Raw genomic sequence first — 19,335 nt, 5'->3', positions numbered from 1 at the left:
AATACTCAATAATAATAATAATAATAATAATTAATAGGTATTTAACTAACTGCATGTTGACTAGATACATGTCAGGGACAGGATGCAGACACAAAATTTCTAGACACCATAAATGACTGCTGCTTGGAGCAGCTAGTCCTGGAACCCCCAAAGGGAGAGGCAATTCTTGATTTAGTCCTGAGCAAAGCACAGAATCTGGTTCAAGAGGTAAATATAGCCAAACCACTCAGTAATAGCAACCATAGTGTAATTTAAATTTAACTTCCTGGGGGAAAGGGAAATATCAAAGAAGCCCACCACAGAAGTATTTAACTTCAAAAAGGGGAACTACTCAGAAATGAGGGGGCTAGTTAAATGGAAATTAAAAGGAACAGTCACAAAAAAGAAATGCCTGAAAGCTGCATGGAAGCTTTTTAAAAACACTGTAATAGACACTCAAAGTAAATATATACCCCAAATTCAAAACAAAACAGGACCACAAATGTGCCACCACAGCTAAACAGAGTAAAAGAGGCAGTTAGAGGCAAAAAAGCATCATTTAAAAATTGGAAGTCAAATATTATGGAGGAAAATAGAAAGGAAATAAACTCTGGCAAGTTAAATGTAAAAGTACAATTAGGCAGACCAAAAAATAATTTGAAGAGCAACTAGCAAAACATACTAAAACTATCAGAATTTTTTTAAAACTGTATCAGAAGCAGAAAGCCTGCCAAATCAGTGGCACTAAAGAAGCACCCCAGGAAGACAAGGCCATTGTGAGGAAGCTAAATGAATTCTTTGCATCGGCCTTCTCTGTAGAGGATATGAAGGAGATTCCCACACCTGCATCATTATTTTTTTGGGTGAAACATCTAAGAAACAGCCCTAGATTGAGGTGTCAGTAGAGGCAGTTTTGGAACAAATTGATAAATTTAACCGTAATAAATTGCCAGTACCAGATGGTATTCACCCAAGAGATCTGAAGGAACTTAGATATGAAATTGCAGAACTACTAATTGTGGTATGTAACCTATTGCTTAAATCAGCCTCTGTATCAGATGACTGGAGAAGAACTAACGTTACACCGATTTTTGAAAAAGGCTCCAGAGGCAATTATAGGCCAGTAAGCCTAACTTCAATACCTGGCAAACTGGTTGAAAGTATTGTAAAAAAACAGAATTATTACATACATAGACTAACACGATTTGTTGGGGAAGAGTCAATACAGCTTTTGTAAAGGGAAATCACGCCTTACCAATCTAATATGTCAGTACGCATGTGGACATGGTTGATACAATTCATATAGTGTACTTGGATGTTCAGAAAGCTCTTCAACATATTCATGAACAATCTGGAAAAACAGGTAAACAAAGTGAGGTGGCAAAGTTTGCAGATGATACAAAATTACTCAAGGTAGTTAAAAGTCCAAAGCTGACTGCAGGGAGTTACAAAGAGATCTCACAAAACTAGGCAGCAAAATGGCAGATGAAATTCAATGTTGATAAATGCAAGTAATGCACATTAGAAAACATAATCCCAACTATATATACAAAATGATGGGGTCTATATTAGCTGTTACCACTCAGAGTGGAGTTGTTGTAGACGGTTGTCTGAAAATATCTGCTCAACGTGCAGTGGCAGTCAAAAAAGGTAACAATCTTAGGAACCATTAGGAAAGGGATAGACAATAAGACAGAAAATATCATAATACCACTATATAAATCCATGGTATACCCCACACTGTTCTGGGAGCCCTATCTCAAAAAAAGATATATTAGGATTAGAGAAAGTAGAGTAAAGGGCAACAAAAAATTAAGGGAATGAAAGTTTCCATGTAAGGAGAGATTTAAAAGGCTGGGGAGTGTTCATCTTAGAAAAGAGACTAAGGGTGAGAAGGAATATAAAGTCATAACTGGTGTGGAGAAAGTGAATAGGGAAGTGTTATTTATTTATCCATCCACATAACCAGAACCAGGGGTCGCCCAATGAAATTAGTAGGCTTAAAATAAACGTAAGGGACTACTTCTTCACACAGTGCATAGTCAGCCTGTGGAACTCATTGCCATGGAATGTTGTGAAGGCCAAAAGCATAACTGGGTTTAAAAAAAATAGAGAAGTTTACAGAGGACAGGTCCATCAATGGCTATCAACCGAGATGGTCAGGGACATAACCCCATTCTCTGGGTGTCCATAATCTCCGACTGCCCGAAGCTGGGACTGGACGATAGGGGATGGATTACTCAATAATTGCCCTATTCTGTTCATTCCCTCTGAAGCATCTGGCATTGGCCACTGTCGGAAGACCGGTACTAGGCTAGATGGACCATTGGTATGACTCAGTATGTCCGTTCTTATGTAGTGTGAAAGTCTCCCGAAATATTCATCAAATAATTTGTATACTGCCCAGAAGTACAGTAGAACCTCAGAGTTACAAACACGTTCAGAGTAGAGGTTGTTCATAACTCTGAGATGTTCATAGCTCTGAACAAAACATTATGGTGTTTCTTTCAAAAGTTTACAACTGAACATTGACATAATACAGCTTTGAAACTTTACTATGTAGAAAACAAATGCTGCTTTTAACCATCTTAATGTAAATGAAACAAGCACAGAAAGAGTTGTCAATTTTTTTTTCCCCACTGAATGCATCCGATGATGTGAGCTGTAGCTCACAAAAGCTTATGCTCAAATAAATTTGTTAGTCTCTAAGGTGCCACAAGTCCTCCTTTTCTTTTTGCGGATACAGACTAACACGGCTGCTACTCTGAAACCAATTTTTTTTACTTTCCCTTTATTTTTTTAGGAGTTTAATACAGTACTGTGCAGTATTTGTCTCTTTTTTTGGGGCGGGGGGGGGGGGGTGGTCTCTGCTGCCTGATTGTGTACTTCTGGTTCCAAATAAGGTGTGTGGTTGACCACTCAGTTAGTAACTCTGAGGTTCTACTGTATCCATTAATAAGAGAGTTATCTGCTTAATACAGTGCTTTATGCTTTTCTATGTCTATATGAATTCTTTTTATCCCTGGATCTTGCCTTATTCCAAAACTAGAAATTCAAAATATAGAGCAAATGCTATGTTCCATGAGCCAAAGATACTGCTTCAGACAGTTATCCGCTACTTATGTTTTTAGCAAGTTCTATACTATACCAAATTTTTAAGGCTACAGTAAAATCTTTTTAAACTCTTCCAAAACTTAGCAGATGTCACAATAAAAGTCATCCACCTTCCTTATGGAATATAGTAAATAAGTCAGGCTTCACATATAGCGTACAGGGGAACATCTCTTTAAAAACTTTACCTACGATAGGCAGATAATATTAGGAAGAAGGGTCTTTGCTCATTGATATTTTTGCAGAGATATTCACATTATGCTGATTAAAGAAATAGCGTTTTGTGGTCTTTAAGGCAGTGTTTAGATGGGTGAGTGAGTCTTTATATTCCAACTCTTGGGAAGTACTACACAGTTGGAAAGATGTCTCCCATCAGAAGAAAGGACTAGGTCGTTTTTCACAGATGCTGCCCCTGTGATGCCTGCAGTCAGGACATATGAGGATATAAGCCGTTGCCAACCTTGGGTTAAAGTTGGCCTATGGTGTAGGATTGGCACCCCTTGGTCTGGAAACATTTTTCTTTAAAACTTGGTTGGGAATTGGTCTTCTGGTAATTTCCCAGGCTTCCAAGATTTTAAAGCACTCTTATGCCTTTCTGTTAGAAGGTGCATAGGTTAGTAAGCTGAAGTATCATTTGCAAAATATGTCACAATACTATATTATCACAAACAATTAAAACAGAAGTGCAGCTGCCAAAAAAGTACATATTGTGATTCACTGTCCTTTTTTGTCCCTCTACCTGCTAATTACCAAACTTCAGTGGTTCTCAGTGGATCACTAAGTCATTGGTTCAAATTAGCGAAGTTCTACAGTGTTTAATTAGTGATCTCAGCGCTCCATTTTTTTTTCTTCTTGATGTATTATCAAGAATTAAATCAGTGGTTCTCAAGCTTTTGTATTGGGTGACCCCTTTCGCACAGCAAGCCTCTGAATGCGACCCTCCTTATAAATTAAAAACACTTTTTTTTTATATTGAACACTATTATAAATGCTGGAGGCAAAGTGGGGTTTGGGAGTGGAGGCTGACAGCTCATGACCCCCTGAGGGGTGACGACCCCCAGTTTGAGAACCCCTGAATTAAATGAAATCAGAAAATTTATATTTTTCAGACTTTTTTCATGTTCCACTGAAATGGTGAAATTGGTTCTTTGTCAGCATAGAGTAGAATTTAAAGAACGGGTACAATCATTATCGGTGGGAGAAACTAGGCCTGCCAGCTATAAGTCTTTTTCCTCTTTTAATTATGGGCTCAGATTTATTAGCTCCTGAGGCTCCTGAGAGGTGTTACAGAATACCTCCATTTTGCCAAGTACATTTGGGCTTCTCAAAGGGGTTGGAGCCAAAGGCACTTAGGTTACAAGCACAATTGAGAATTGTGCCCTTTTGAATTCAGTGAGTGGGAGGTTTGCCATTGAAGTCAGTGGTGCCAGAATTTCACCCTAAAAGTTAATGAAGTAACTAAATATGATGGTTTTGGAGGAGGGAAGGGATGTGGGGCTTGGATGTCTCCTTCAAATTCATTGCTTTTTAATTTGAGTTATGTTTTTTCTTGTTCAGAAATCTCTACCCCAAATTTGCATCACCTTGGGCATCTTCGCCTTGTCGACCTCAAGACATAGGTAGGGAAAATAAGTTGTGTTTAATGCTGTGTTGATATTTATAAATGAGAATGAATTACATGGTTTAACAATTAGGTCAATTCTGATTCCTTTATCTAGACTTCCATGTTCCATCTGAATACTTAACGAACATTCACATTAGGGATAAGGTGAGTGTGCTTTCTTGTCCCGTATAATAAAATATGTAGATAAGAGGCTGCTTGGTTTATAGTATTCTTTTCAAGATAACCTGACAAGTAATTTTTTGCAGATGGATATCTCTCATCAAATCCAGTGTTTTTAGAAAGTCTTAAATTCTGTAAGAACAGAGGTGCATGGAATGTTCTAGGAATGTTACATACTCTTTCCAATGTTACAAGACAAAACAAAAAAATAAAACCCTGCATCCATTACCAGTTTTATTTTCCTTTAATTTCTTGGATGCTAAAAATGGTTTGCATTAGATTTTGGGGAATGTGAGAATGGGTTTAGGAAAGGACCAACAGAAATCATTAGAACCACAGTCAATGTAATGAAAGCAGTAATCAGTCTAGACCAATATCCTATATCTGAAAGTGTCAGATCCTTCAGACCAAAGCATCAAACCCTCATAATTCACATACCATAGTACAGGGGTTGGTAACCTTTCAGAAGTGGTGTGCCGAGTCTTCATTTATTCACTCTAATTTAAGGTTTTGCGTGCCAATAATACATTTTAACATTTTTAGAGGGTCTCTTTCTATAAGTCTACAATATATAACTAAACTATTGTTGTATGTAAAGTAAATAAGGTTTTTAAAATGTTTAAGAAGCTTCATTTAAAATTAAATTAAAATGCAGAGCCCCCTGGACTGGTGGCCAGGACCTGGCCAGCGTGAGTGCCAGTGAAAATCAGCGCGTGTGCCGCCTTTGGCACACGTGCCATAGGTTGCCTACCCCTGCCATAGTATATCAACATTATACAGTACAGAGAGATTTCTTGATTCCATCTGATCAGCTTATAACCTGAAGCTTAAACATTGATAGCTCTTACTCCTTTCTTCCCTAGCTAATAAAAATAGGAATTTTAAGCTTGATATATTTAAAAAGAAATCCTAAATAATTGTGTTGATGAGATAATTCAATAATGTTTAGAAATTAAGATGTAAGGGTTTGCTATACTAATGTAGCTATATAATGAAATTAGTAAATGAACTAATAAATTTAAAAGTAAAGCGAGATGTTCAGAAAATACACAAAGAAAAATGATCCCCCCCTTTCACGTTTGTTACTTACATTAACTGTCCTGCTGTTTATGTAATAGGAAAATAGGAAAACTTAATTTAAACTGGAGAAAAATTGAGCTTTTGATTAGTATATTACACTGCTATATACCTAGTATAACTTTTGCAACATACTTAATATAAGGGAAACAGTTTGATTATATTTTTGATTTAGTTGGGGATTGGTCCAGCTTTGAGCTGGGGGTTGGACTAGATGACCTCCTGAGGTCCCTTCCAACCCTGATATTCTAGGATTATATTTTCTTGTCACGTTTAAATGGTATTAGCTGTCATTTATTTTATTTACCTTTTTTGGTTTTTAATCTTAATTTTTTTATCTTTTGCAGCTGGCTGCAATAAAACTTGGCCGATATGGAGAAGATCTACTGTTTTATCTCTATTACATGAATGGAGGAGATGTATTACAGCTATTAGCAGCAGTAGAGCTGTATGTTCAAAATATTTTGGCCAATTTGGTAATATAATAGAATGACAGTTTACTTTAGTAATCACGAAGTAAATCTAAGGTTTCAGAGTAGCAGCCGTGTTAGTCTGTATCCGCATAAGCTTTCGTGGGCTAAAACCCACTTCATCGGATGCATGCAGCAGAAAATACGGTAGGAAGATATATATACACAGAGAACATGAAACAATGGGTGTTATCATACACACTATGACGAGAGTGATCACTTAAGGTGAACTATTACCAGCAGGAGAGGAAAAAAAACTTTTATAGGGATAATCAAGATGGGCCATTTCCAGCAGTTGACAAGAACGTGTGAGGAACAGGGGTTGGGGAGATAAACACGGGGAAATAGTTTTACTTTGTGTAATGACATATCTACTCCCAGTCTTTATTCAAGCCTAATTTAATGGTGTCCAGTTGGCACATTAATTCCAAGTCAGCAGTCTCTCGTTGGAGTCTGTTTTTGAAGTTTTTTTGTTGTAATATTGCGACTTTTAGGACTGTAATCGAGTGACCAGGGAGATTGAAGTGTTCTCCGCCTGGTTTTTGAATGTTGTTATCCTTGACATCTGATTTTGTGTCCATTTATTCTTTCACGTAGAGACTGTCCGGTTTGGCCAATGTACATGGCAGGGGGCATTGCTGGCACATGATGGCATACATCACGTTGGTAGATGTGCAGGTGAACGAGCCTCTGATAATGTGACTGATGTGATTAGGTCCTATGATGGTATCCCCTGAATAGATATGTGGACACAGTTGGCAACGGGCTTTGTTGCAAGGATAGGTTCCTGGATTAGTGTTTTAGTTGTGTGGCGTGTGGTTGCTGGTGAGTATTTGCTTCAGGTTGGGGTGCTGTCTGTAAGCAAGGACTGGCCTGTCTCCCAAGATCTGTGAGAGTGATGGGTCTTCCTTCAGGATAGGTTGTAGATCCTTGATGATGCGCTGGAGAGGTTTTAGTTGGGGGCTGAAGGTGACGGCTAGTGGCGTTCTGTTACTTTCTTTGTTGGGCCTGTCCTATAGTAGGTGACTTCTGGGTACTCTTCTGGCTCTGTGAATCTGTTTCTTCACTTCAGCAGGTGGGTATTGTCGTTGTAAGAACGCTTGATAGAGATCTTGTAGGGTGTTTGTCTCTGTCTGAAGGATTGGAGCAAATGCGGTTGTATCAAAAAGCTTGGCTGTAGACAATGGATCGTGTGGTGTGGTCTGGATGAAAGCTGGAGGCATGTAGGTAAGTATAGCGGTCCGTAGGTTTCCAATATAGGGTGGTGGTGATGTGACCATCGGCTATTAGCACTGTAGTGTCCAAGAAGTGGATCTCTTGTGTGGACTGGTCCAGGCTGAGGTTGATGGTGGGATGGAAATTGTTGAAATGGTGGAATTCCTCAAGGGCTTCTTTTCCATGGGTCCAGATGATGATGTCATCAATGTAGCGCAAGTAGAGTAGGGGCATTAGGGCACGAGAGCTGAGGAAGCGTTGTTCTAAGTCAGCCATAAAAATGTTGGCATACTGTAGGGCCGTGCGGGTACCCATAGCAGTGCCGCTGATTTGAAGGTATACATTGTCCCCAAATGTGAAATAGTTATGGGTGAGGACAAAGTTCAGCCACCAGGTTTGCCATGACATTTTCGGGGATACTGTTCCTGACGGCTTGTAGTCCATCTTTGTGTGGAATGTTGGTGTAGAGGGCTTCTACATCCATAGTGGCCAGGAAGGTGTTTTCAGGAAGATCAACCGATGGATTGCGGTTTCCTCAGGAAGTCAGTGGTGTCTCAAAGATAGCTAGGAGTACGGGTAGCATCGGGCCTGAGGAGGGAGTCTGCATAGCCAGACAATCCTGCTGTCAGGATGCCAATGCCTGAGATGATGGGGCGTCCAGAATTTCCAGGTTTATGGATCTTGGGTAGCAGATAGAATACCCCTGGTCAGGTAAAAGAATAAGTGGACACAAATCAGACGCCAAGAATTATAACATTCAAAAACCAGTCGGAGAACAATTCGCTCTCCCTGGTCACTCAATTACAGACCTAAAAGTGGCAATATTACAACAAAAAAACTTCAAAAACAGACTCCAACGAGAGACTGCTGAATTGGAATTAATTTTCAAACTGGACACCATTAAATTAGGCTTGAATAAAGACTGGCGTGGATGTGTCATTACACAGAGTAAAACTATTTCTCCATGTTTATTTTTCCCCCCTACTGTTCCTCACACATTCTTGTCAACTGCTGGAAATGGCCCACCTTGATTATCACTACAAAAGGTTTTTTTCCCCTCTCCTGCTGGTAATAGCTCACCTTAACTGATGACTCTCGTTATAATGTGTTTGATAACATCCATTGTTTCCTGTCTGTCATCTACTGTATTTTCCACTGCATGCATCCGATGAAGTGGGTTTTAGCCCATGAAAGCTTATGCTCAAATAAATTTGTTAGTCTCAAAGGTGCCACAAGTACTCCTGTTTCTTTCTTTAGTAAATCTAAAATTCTGCTTTCTAGTTTACTTCTAAAAGCTAGGAAAGCTTTTTTTAACCCCTAAAAATAGAGGCATGGTCTGTGCACAGGGCTGTAAGCTTCTGAATTCCAATACTGGAAATGGCCTAACTTCATTATCATGCACATTGTGTAAAGAGTTGTCACTTTGGATGGGCTATCACCAGCAGGAGAGTGAATTTGTGTGGGGGGGTGGAGGGTGAGAAAACCTGGATTTGTGCTGGAAATGGCCTAACCTGACGATTACTTTAGATAAGCTATTACCAGCAGGACAGTGGGGTGGGAGGAGGTATTGTTTCATATTCTCTGTGTATATATAAAGTCTGCTGCAGTTTCCACGGTATGCATCTGATGAAGTGAGCTGTAGCTCACGGAAGCTCATGCTCAAATAAATTGGTTAGTCTCTAAGGTGCCACAAGTACTCCTTTTCTTTTTACTCTAGTACTGGTTTCTTTCTATAGTCTCTCCATTTGTAATAAAATGCACCTGCCTCATATGGGTTTTGTGTTGCTTTTAAAGCACCCTGGAGACAAAAAATGCTACATAAATTCCAACAGTTGTTAAAATTAATGGTGTGGAGAAAGTGAATAGGGAAGTGTTATTTACCCCTTCACATAACACAAGAACCAGGGGTCACCCAATGAAATTAATGGGCAGCAGGTTTAAAGCAAATAAAAGAAAGTACTTCTTCACACAGTGCATAGTCAGGCTGTGGAACTCGTTGCCAGGGGATGTTGTGAAGGCCAAAAGTAGAACTGGGTTCAAAAAACAATTAGATAAGTTCATGGAGGATAGGTCCATCAATGACCAACAGCTAAGATGGTCAGATGTACAACCCCGTGCTCTGGGTGTCCGTAATCTCTGACTGCCAGATGCTGGGACTGAATGACAGGGAATGGATCACTCTATAATTGCCCTGTTCTGTTCACTCTCTCTGAAGCATCTGGCATTGACCACTGTCGGAAGACAGGATACTGGGCTAGATAGACCCATTGGTCTGACCCAGTATGGCCATTCTTACGTAACCATCTGAAAACAAAACAACAAAATGGAGGACAATAAACATTCTGAAAATGGTTTGTTGCTGGGACAGGCCAGCTTCTTACAGAGGATGGCCAAGATTTTGGTCCTACCGTTGGGACTGTATTTAATAAATGGTTATATGGAGCAGATAAGTAGGTGTTTTATTGGCTTGATTTTATGTCTTAAGAGTTGTGGTTTTTTAATAGTGTAAACCAATGTCTGCTTGAAAGGGTGTGTTTTTTGTATTCTGAAATCAAAGTAACTAACATCAAAAATTCTTTTTCCTCCCGACTGAAAATGAAAGATTTAACCGCGATTGGAGATACCACAAAGAAGAACGAGTATGGATCACCAGGGCACCAGGCATGGAGCCAACAATGAAAACCAATACATATGAGAGGGGAACATATTACTTCTTTGACTGTCTTAACTGGAGGAAAGTAGCTAAGGTATTTTTTCTTCCACTGTGCAGATTTTTAAATTTATCAACCATGTATTTTTAAAAATCCTTTTTTAAAAATCCCCTGTTTTTATGGAGTGGGTGGGTGTGTATGTATGTATAAAATAGTCATTCTGTACCCCACATGCTGGCTTTGTGACTTTAATTCAGATGTAGGAGGGAATAAGGATTTCCTAAAAATACTGGTTCATTACTGGGGGGGGGAACTGTCCTCTCACTCTCTTGAAGAGATAGAAAAATGCAGAATATCATTTTCCAATAGTTCTAGTTAAAATCCAATTGCTTTGTTCTGATTACTGAACTATGGAGTAATTACTTCTTGCCATTTAGAAGTTGGGCATGCAAATACTTTACTTTGTTTTAGAACATTAAAAACAGAGCACAAACTTTTTATTTTCAAATTAAACCATTTCTCCTTCATGGTATTTCCTCCACAGATGTGCATTGTAGGAGATTCATGCTTTATCACTTGAATCACAGAATCCTTTCATATTAGGAAGTATTTTGGGGCATAAGCCAAAGCTCCTCAGGACTAGGGTTCTTGGCCATAGGGTGGTGTTCAACACAAACAATATCCCTACTTCTATTCATCTTGCTTTGTTCCTCTTTGGCAGACAGTGCAGTCTCAAAATCCAGCCTCACTGTGTACAGGATCAATGTCAAGATTTTACAGAATTTTATTTTTCTTCAAAAATTTAGTTATCAGTGTGTTAGTAGTTTCCTTAGCATAATTTTAAGATCTTTTTATAGGAGTTTTTTTCCTCACTAGAATTTGACTATCAACTGTCCAATTCCAGAGGAAGCAGCGAAGATTCTCATGTGCAATACTATGGCAATATGTTTACTTGAACACCAAGGGAAGAACAGACTTCCATTGTTGTTATGAGATGCTAAGTGCTTTTATGGAATGATGCATTCAGAACAAGGTGATGTCTTCAGCGCTACCTCTGGCATGAGTTTAATACACACAAAAAAACCACCCAAGATCCTTACACTACATACAGTACAATTTATTGGATCAAGTGGTCCCTTGAGAATTCACTGAAAAGTTTTATTTTGTCATTATAGGGCCATCTGAATATGGCATGGGTTTGCAGCGTTGGAATTTAAATGCCTGATCTGCTGCAGAATAGATGTTTGTTTGAAGTTCCACATTTCTTATGCATCGAGGAAAGGGGAATATATATGCCTTTCTCCCATTTCCTCTGTTATTTCAAAGTTGATAGGTCAGGGCCAGAGTGATCTTGATATCTTTAGCTCAGCAGACATGGTTCTTGGATATTAGCCCTTTTCAAGAATCTACCCGTTACTCTTCCCTATAACCTATTCTCAGATCCTTTATGTCAAGAAAGAGGGCAAATATTTCATCCAACTTGAGATTCCCTTAACCTGAAAGCCTAATTGCAGGATTGATTGTTTGGTGAGTCATTGCACTTTTCTGTGTAAATCACATCTCTGCTGTTTGGAATCATGCAAATATTCTTCTAAGCAGTTATATGCCTGTAGGTGAAAGTATTTTCATGTTTAACCAGAGTCTAAAGGGAGTAGTTCCATTTCCCCCCGTGTAGCAGTTACCTTGAATTTTCTGTTAACACAGTGGACTCAGGTTTGTCTTCATCTACAGATAGTCAGAGATGACCTATTATATATACTGCCATATTAATGTGCAGGAGTATTCAGTATTTTCAAATCCCTCAATAAAATGGCTTCTTACTAGTCTGGTGAATGTGAGAACATCTAGTTCTCACAAAGTTTATGGAATCTTTTTTTAACTTCTTGATATGTTACTTTTTGCATCTGTAGTTAGGTTTTGTTTTGTTGTTTTTTTGACTGGCTAACACACAAGCATTTACACACTTCAGGTCTTAATGGCAAAGCTGCCTTATAAAATTTTTCATAAGGGGAAGATAATTGTAGGGCCTTAAACAAAATTGGCCTAGATGAACTTGGATTTTTTTCTGAATTGGTTGATTTCTTTATCAGTTTTTTTTCTTAGTCTTAGATATGCTGTCAGTAATGCTATCTTACATGCCTGAGACATTCTGAGAGGTATTATCTTAATGGGGGGAAAAGGCCCTATTGGAAATCTACAAGGTTGTTTCTCACTTTTGACGAAGAGTGAAGGCCAAACCCTTTCAGTTCCGAGTCTGTATGAATGGATCATGTTATGTATTCAAACATCCTATGAGCTTACTTGAATTGCTGTACCAGAAAGAATAAGTGTCCACTCTGCCACAGAGGTAGCAGCCTGCATAGCTGCTATTCACTATATGCCTGTAGTAGAAATTGTAAAGTTGCTACTTGTAGCTTGATTATTCCTACTTTTAGAAAGCAGTATTCTCTTTGAGAATGTAGATTGGATGCTGTATTCAGGAGAGCAGAACTTCAGTCTTTTTGACTAGTGTACTCCTCGTCCTTCTTTCGGGGATAGGTAATCTACAGCAGTGTCAATGAAGAAAGATTACTTTTACCAATAGCTGTTGCTCTCCCAAATATATTGTCTCTGCAGATCCATACAGCTTTTCCTGCCTCCTTCAACTTCACAAATTGACAATAATTGTCCAATATTACAGAGGCCCTGACGTCTAGTTAGGGAAAGAGGGAGAGCTTTTATACCTTTTTTAGAATTCAGGATCCAAGGCACATGCAAGCGGTAGCATCTTAACAACTTATTGATTTCTTGTTAGTTTGGAGCAAAATATACCAGGAAAGCTGAATATTGATTGAAGGGGAGTTATGGAGGACTATGGGGAAAAATTGCTTTTTTGAGCAATGGAAAAATAACTACTAGGCTAGCTGTTACTATGTGTAAAACTCATCTGAGACCAGTGGGAATTTCAGGCACAGATGGAGGGCAAGTATATGGCCTTAAGTCTGTGTAGTAAAAATGCTATCTCTAATATTAACCTTTTGAGTCAAAATTTCCCAAGAGTTTTAGGATAATAAGGACATGATTAAATTTAAATGCTGTTTGTAATATAAAGGGTTAGTTGCCTAAGTGACTACACTTCTAAATCCCATTAGAAAAATTAAATTCCAAGGAAGTACAAATATCAAATACCGTGGAGAACGTATCCTGATCAATTACAACCGCATGGAGACATTTTTAAAAGATATTTTCCTTGTACTTTGTTTTACTGTAACAGATACATTATTACCGAATATTGAGAATATCAGTTTGCCAGAAGAGCATATTAATAACTGCTACTTAATTGGTCCATGGATGTTGCTTTACTGCAGTCAGGTTAGAATTATCTGCAATAAATTACCATCATTTACATCTGTACTTTAAATAAATTATTTTTCTAGATACTTTATAAATCTTTCCTCTTGTTGTAATGTATATGTGCATTCTTTGGATAATATTACCAAAAGTACCAGACTGTTTTTTAAAAAATATAGACTATACTTGCAATTTAATAAAACTCTGTGACAACATCCTAGGCTGGTTTTAACAATCTAATAAAATAGATTATACATAATCCTACTCAGTGAAATAGCAAATAACATTAATTTAATGAAGAATGAGTTTTACTTTACATTCACCTTTGGTAACAGACTGAAAAAGGAAATGAGTGAAAATTGAATAAGCATTGAGACAGCTTCCTAGATTGTTTTGAAATTCAAATTAAATGAATTATCCATAGACATTTAGATAAATAGCCCAAGAACTTGAATATTGAAGAATTTTATTTCCTATTCACCGTAAACAGAAATATTAAGGAAATGTTGATCACAACTATGATATGCTTATCGCTTTTCATCCTATTCCATGTAGAAAGTACAACATGGTTAGAGAAATTTTGATTTTATACTGAGCAGGTAAAACAAGAGAATACTCAACTGGATAGCTTCCGCTGTTGAAGCTGCTGAGGTGATGCTGAAAGGCCCAATAACAAGAGAAAGGAAAGTGGAGACAATGAGGTCAAGCAATGCCACCAATGATTACACATTACTAAAAGAAAATTCTCTTAACTAAAATTTTATAATTTCTCTCTTCAAAAATGAGGAAAGTTGATCCCTGTTAAGAAACAAAATTAAAACCCTGGCTTTATTTTTCCTTCCTAGAAGCTTGAATTCTTTATGGTAGAGAAATGTAGACATCAGAAAACACATTCTTTTTCTTAGAAAAAGGGATGCTGCCTATACTAAATATCCTTTCAAATATTTAAGGTCAATATTTAAATATTTTTTAAATTATTAATAGAACAACATTTAATGACAGAGACATGCTATAGAGTAGTAGGTTCTCGTTCCTAATTTCTATTTGGGTCTTTTGTGTCCATTTTGTAGCTAATGCAAGTATTGTTTCCAGTCTAATTGAAAACTATGTCTAGTAATGGGGATTCCACTGTTTCCCATAGGAGACTGATTCACAGTCCAGTAGACTTCATCATTTTCCCTACATTTAGCCTGTTTAGCCTACATTTGCCTTTGCTCTCTTATTCCATTAATTCTCTTTAAACAATTCTCTTCCATATTTGGTGTTCACACCTACTAAATATTTTGTATAAATACATTGATTGCTGTGACATAACTCACTCTTCGTGACTGTAATCAGAATGACATATGAAAAATAAGATTCACTGCACAGAAAATTTCTTTAGCATTGGATATGCTTTGTGGGATTTTCCCCCCAAAGTATGGAATCCCTATTCTTGGTTAATTCAAGGTATTTAAAAAAATCATTGTTTCCATATGAAAAATAAAAGCAATTAATTTAACCAGTGTTTGCTTAATAGAGAGCTGGAGTTTTTTCCATTTCTTTGTATCTAATAAATACAAAAATGATCAATGCTATTGTTCAGATCCAAATCTATGATGCCCACTACTAACTAAAGTGAAACGTAAAATAACATGTATGAAAGTATTTTTCTATGTGCAATAAATACACTACTTTTTGGTTTTCAAAAATATTTGGTCAGTGAATTATTTTCCCCTATATTGTTAAATATAATAACTTTTAAGTGTAATTACACACTCTGAATGTGGGATCTTTTAATACTTCAGCATACCTGAAGCAGCAATAAAATGACTGACAAACACTGTTTTAATGCTTACAAAACTTGCATCCTGTAGGTGTTAATATTTACTAAAAAAACTGTCAGTTACAAATCTCAATCCATATGGTTCTAAAGGAACCCTCATGAGCCAGTAAGATTCCTTCCTTTAGACTCCACACATTAATTCAAGTGGCTGTTCTCTACATGTAGTCTTGAATGCACTCCAGAATATGTGAGGGTTTGAAGTAACTGATCTTAGCATTTACCTGTTTTCTTGCTTAATAAGTTTTGTTAAAGTAGCAATTCCCCAACTGTGATCCATAGACTGGTAATGATCTGCAGAGCCTTTACTGGTCATCTGCAGAACATACTCTGAGAATCATGAACTGGAAGGTTGGAGAGAAGGTAATTTGAGGGGCATTTTTCTTATTTCAAAGTGAAAGACAGGAGAATTACAGAGTTAAAGACTTTTACCTTAAGTTATACCCCCAAGAACCATGTGTGGAAGCTTTTTCCACACACTGGTATCCCTTGCCCCTCCCCCTTCCGCCCCTCCTCTCCCCCCCCCCTCCCCCCAAAAGAGAGCTTATGTGCCTGTGCATTACCCCACTCTATCCATGGATGTGCATGGGGTGGAATTTACCCCCCAACATTAATACAGTGGCACGCTATATTAACTAATTTCCACCTCAGGGTCCCCAGGAGCTGTCTCAGCCAGGAAGCTGGGGTGGAGGATGGGATGAATGTTGGGGCCAGAGCCACAGTAGGGGGAGACAGCTTTCATGCACATGGCCCTGGCCTTGTAGATGCTGCTGGGATTCTCAAGGTTTGTGGAGATCTTTATTTGGGGGATGTAGATTCAATTAATTCTCAGTATGATTCTCTAAATTCCCTCGTTACCATGGTGAATTTTTTTCTCTGTGCCATAAAAACGTTGTTTCCCCTTAAAGATCAGAGGCCTGGGACTCAGAACTCCTGAGCTGTAATCCCAACTCGTGCATTGATTTGTTCTCTAATTCATCTTACCCATCTGTAATAGAAATAATACTATATTTAACTACTGCCAAGGGTGTTGTGAGGCTTTATTATTAATTTTTTCAATGCTTTGAGTGTGTTCCTCAGTAAGAGTTGACATAGTCCCTACCCAGATAATTTAGAATCTATAGGAGGTTTGTTGTTTGAGATACTAAGCTCAATAAATTACAAAGCTGAAGGCAAATGTTGTTTAGCCTGGGATGATTATTATTGAGTTAACAGAAAGTATCCTTAAAGTACTGTACTAAATTTTCAATTAAACATTCACTTTTTGAATGAAAATTCAATGAAAGGGGCTTCGGGAGCTGTCAAACTACTAAAAAGTTAAAAAATGATTTTTTTTAAGGCCCAGTTTTATGAATATTTTTGCGTATATCCAAGTTGTATGCTGAAGATGCCGATGTGAGTACACAAATTGGTGATCACAATTCAAGATCATGCAGTGGAATTGTAATAAAAGCAGAGCACTGCATATTCATAGCAGAGTTGTCAAGCGGTATTTAAATGGTAGGTATCCTAGCAATCTGATTCATAATGGTTGCTAGCTATTCAGAATATATTCACATACTTGAGTGGCTGGAATATTTTTATAATTACTAAGCAAATCAAATGCCCACATAGTGCAAGGGATTGTATAAATGAGAGAGAAACTGCATTTATGAATTAGTAGCTGTAAGAGCCTCATACACTGGCTGAGCATATTAATATTCAGTATAATGGTTTATAAAGTGCTTTGAGGTCTTTAGATGAAAGCCCCTATTGAAGTGTAGAGTAGTAATAAAGGGCTTATATCTATGCCTCAGCAAACCGAAAGGAAAGATGGATACACCAGAACTTTAACACTTCACCTAGGTATAAAAGGTAGTGGAATGCTTTGTTACATCTGTGATTCTTAAGTAGATTTAAATCTCCTTACATAGTTGTTTGTTCTTCTTGCATTTCATATCATGAAGAAGAAACCTGGCCTCATGGTATTTCTGACTAATTTGTCTTCCACTAACAGTTGGCATGGTGATATGCCACAAAATACCTCGAAACTCAGTGTTGTGGCATCTAAAGTAAATCTTTGAAAAGATCTTTTGAATTGCTGAAAAATAGGTTTACTAAAAGTTTAGTTAATGACTTACCTGCACATTTGTATCTTGTCTGTATGTTTAATAGTTTAAGTGCTCACAACTAGGTTTCTGAAGCTAACTTAGCATTTAAAAAAACGGGTAAGATGGTGCTATTGCAGACACTGCACTGTATTATATTGATTTTTTTAAAATAATGAACTATGATCACAAAAGAATGTTTGGGTTTTTTGGCCTCATGTATAAAATAGGAGTTAAATCCAGCTATTTCTAAAAGCATCATTTTACTTAAAGAGAAGAAGTTGCTTGTCATGGATACAGACATTTACATATGTAAGGGAAATATCAACAATTAAATAATCCTTTTTGTTTTAATTGTAGGAGTTCCATCTGGAATATGACAAATTAGAAGAAAGGCCTCATCTGCCATCAACCTTCAACTACAACCCTGCTCAGCAAGCCTTCTAAAGACTTCCCTTTTCTTGGGGTATGGCTGTCTCAGCACAATACTCAAAATAACTGCAGAACTGATGTGGCTCAGGCATCCTGGTTTTAATTCCTTGAGGATCTGGCAATTGGCTCATGCAAAGGGTCACCATTTGAGGTCCTGCCTTACTAATTATGTGCTGCCCAACAACTAAATTTGTAATTTGTTTTTCTTTAGTTTGAGCAGGGTCTGAATTTGTTTTTGTTTTATTTTATTTTTTGCCAGCAGACAAGCTTGGGTCTAAAGACAAGCGAATACACTGTCAAAAGTTTACCACTTAGTTTCCAAAATGTAAAAAAAAAAAAAAAAAAAGCAAAAAGACAAAATTAGACAATTTGCATTGTTCATTGTAGCACTATTGGTAATAAAAAATGTTTGTGCATTTTTATGTGAAGATCCTTCTCGTATTTCATTTGGAAAGATGAGCAAGGTCTGCTTCCTTCATTTTACTTCCCCTTATGTTTTGAAAGGCAGTTTTCGCCAAGCTTAATGCAAGAATATCTGACTGTTTAGAAGAAAGATATTGCCACAACCTCTGGTTAGTTTCCAGGGTTGTGTATTACTGAGCTTCATCTTTCCAGAATGAGCAAAACACTGTCCAGTCTTTGTTACAATTTTGTAATAAATGTGTACATTTTTTTTAAATTTTTGGACATCACATGAATAAAGGTATGTATGTACGAATGTGTATATATTATATATATGACATCTATTTTGGAAAATGTTTGCCCTGCTGTACCTCATTTTTAGGAGGTGTGCATGGATGCAATATATGAAAACGGGACATTCTGGAACTGCTGGTCAGGGGACTGCTTTGTCGCCCTGTGCACTAAAGGGCCAGATTTTCAGCAGCCAAGGACATCCATACCCAAGTGAATGTGATGGGACTTAAAGAAGTGAACTGAGACAATTCACTCTGGCTGTTTGAACAGCAGCGTTTCATAGGAAGAGAAAAAAAAAAATCAATCTTGTATTTTCTGACCACATAAAGGCTTCTTCTCTTTGTAATAAAGTAGAAAAGCTCTCCTCACTGCAGTGTTGACTTTGATTTGAAATTGTGAAATCATTTCTTCAACAATGAAAAATGAAAATAACTGTTGAAGTATTAAAAATATCAAGCTGTACAGTGGTTAAGACACTTACATTGAAGAGTCTTTTAGCTGCTGACAAATAATTTAAGAGATTATATACCTTTCCTCAGTAGGCCAAAAATTATGGTCAATCTTGTTTTCACATTAAACAAACTAATACAAAATAGAAAATTATTTTTTACAAATGGGGTTGGGTAACATTTGAAATGATAGAAAGGTTCATATTAAAATACTTTTCTTTTTGTGATGGGTT

General features: G+C 37.4%; 1 protein-coding gene across 5 annotated transcripts in view; it reads left to right on the top strand.

Moving 5' to 3' along the window:
- The window catches only part of CNOT2 (CCR4-NOT transcription complex subunit 2), a 151,990-nt gene extending 132,969 nt beyond the window's left edge, over positions 1–19,021 (top strand). For 4 of the 5 annotated variants that reach the window (XM_077832889.1, XM_077832895.1, XM_077832874.1 and 1 more), the window contains 5 exons: positions 4,648–4,709; positions 4,809–4,858; positions 6,298–6,398; positions 10,238–10,382; positions 17,886–19,021. In XM_077832889.1, the coding sequence (XP_077689015.1) occupies positions 4,648–4,709; positions 4,809–4,858; positions 6,298–6,398; positions 10,238–10,382; positions 17,886–17,972 (445 nt within the window). In that variant the 3' untranslated portion in view covers positions 17,973–19,021. Of the gene's footprint in view, positions 1–4,647; positions 4,710–4,808; positions 4,859–6,297; positions 6,427–10,237; positions 10,383–17,885 lie in introns of those variants that run through there. The other variant, XM_077832881.1, reaches the window with a different exon arrangement.
- The last annotated feature ends 314 nt before the right edge of the window (positions 19,022–19,335 follow it).

This window comes from Eretmochelys imbricata, chromosome 1 (assembly GCF_965152235.1).
Source record: "Eretmochelys imbricata isolate rEreImb1 chromosome 1, rEreImb1.hap1, whole genome shotgun sequence".
Lineage (NCBI taxonomy): Eukaryota > Metazoa > Chordata > Testudines > Cheloniidae > Eretmochelys > Eretmochelys imbricata.
This window is presented reverse-complemented; position numbering and strand designations above follow the sequence as displayed.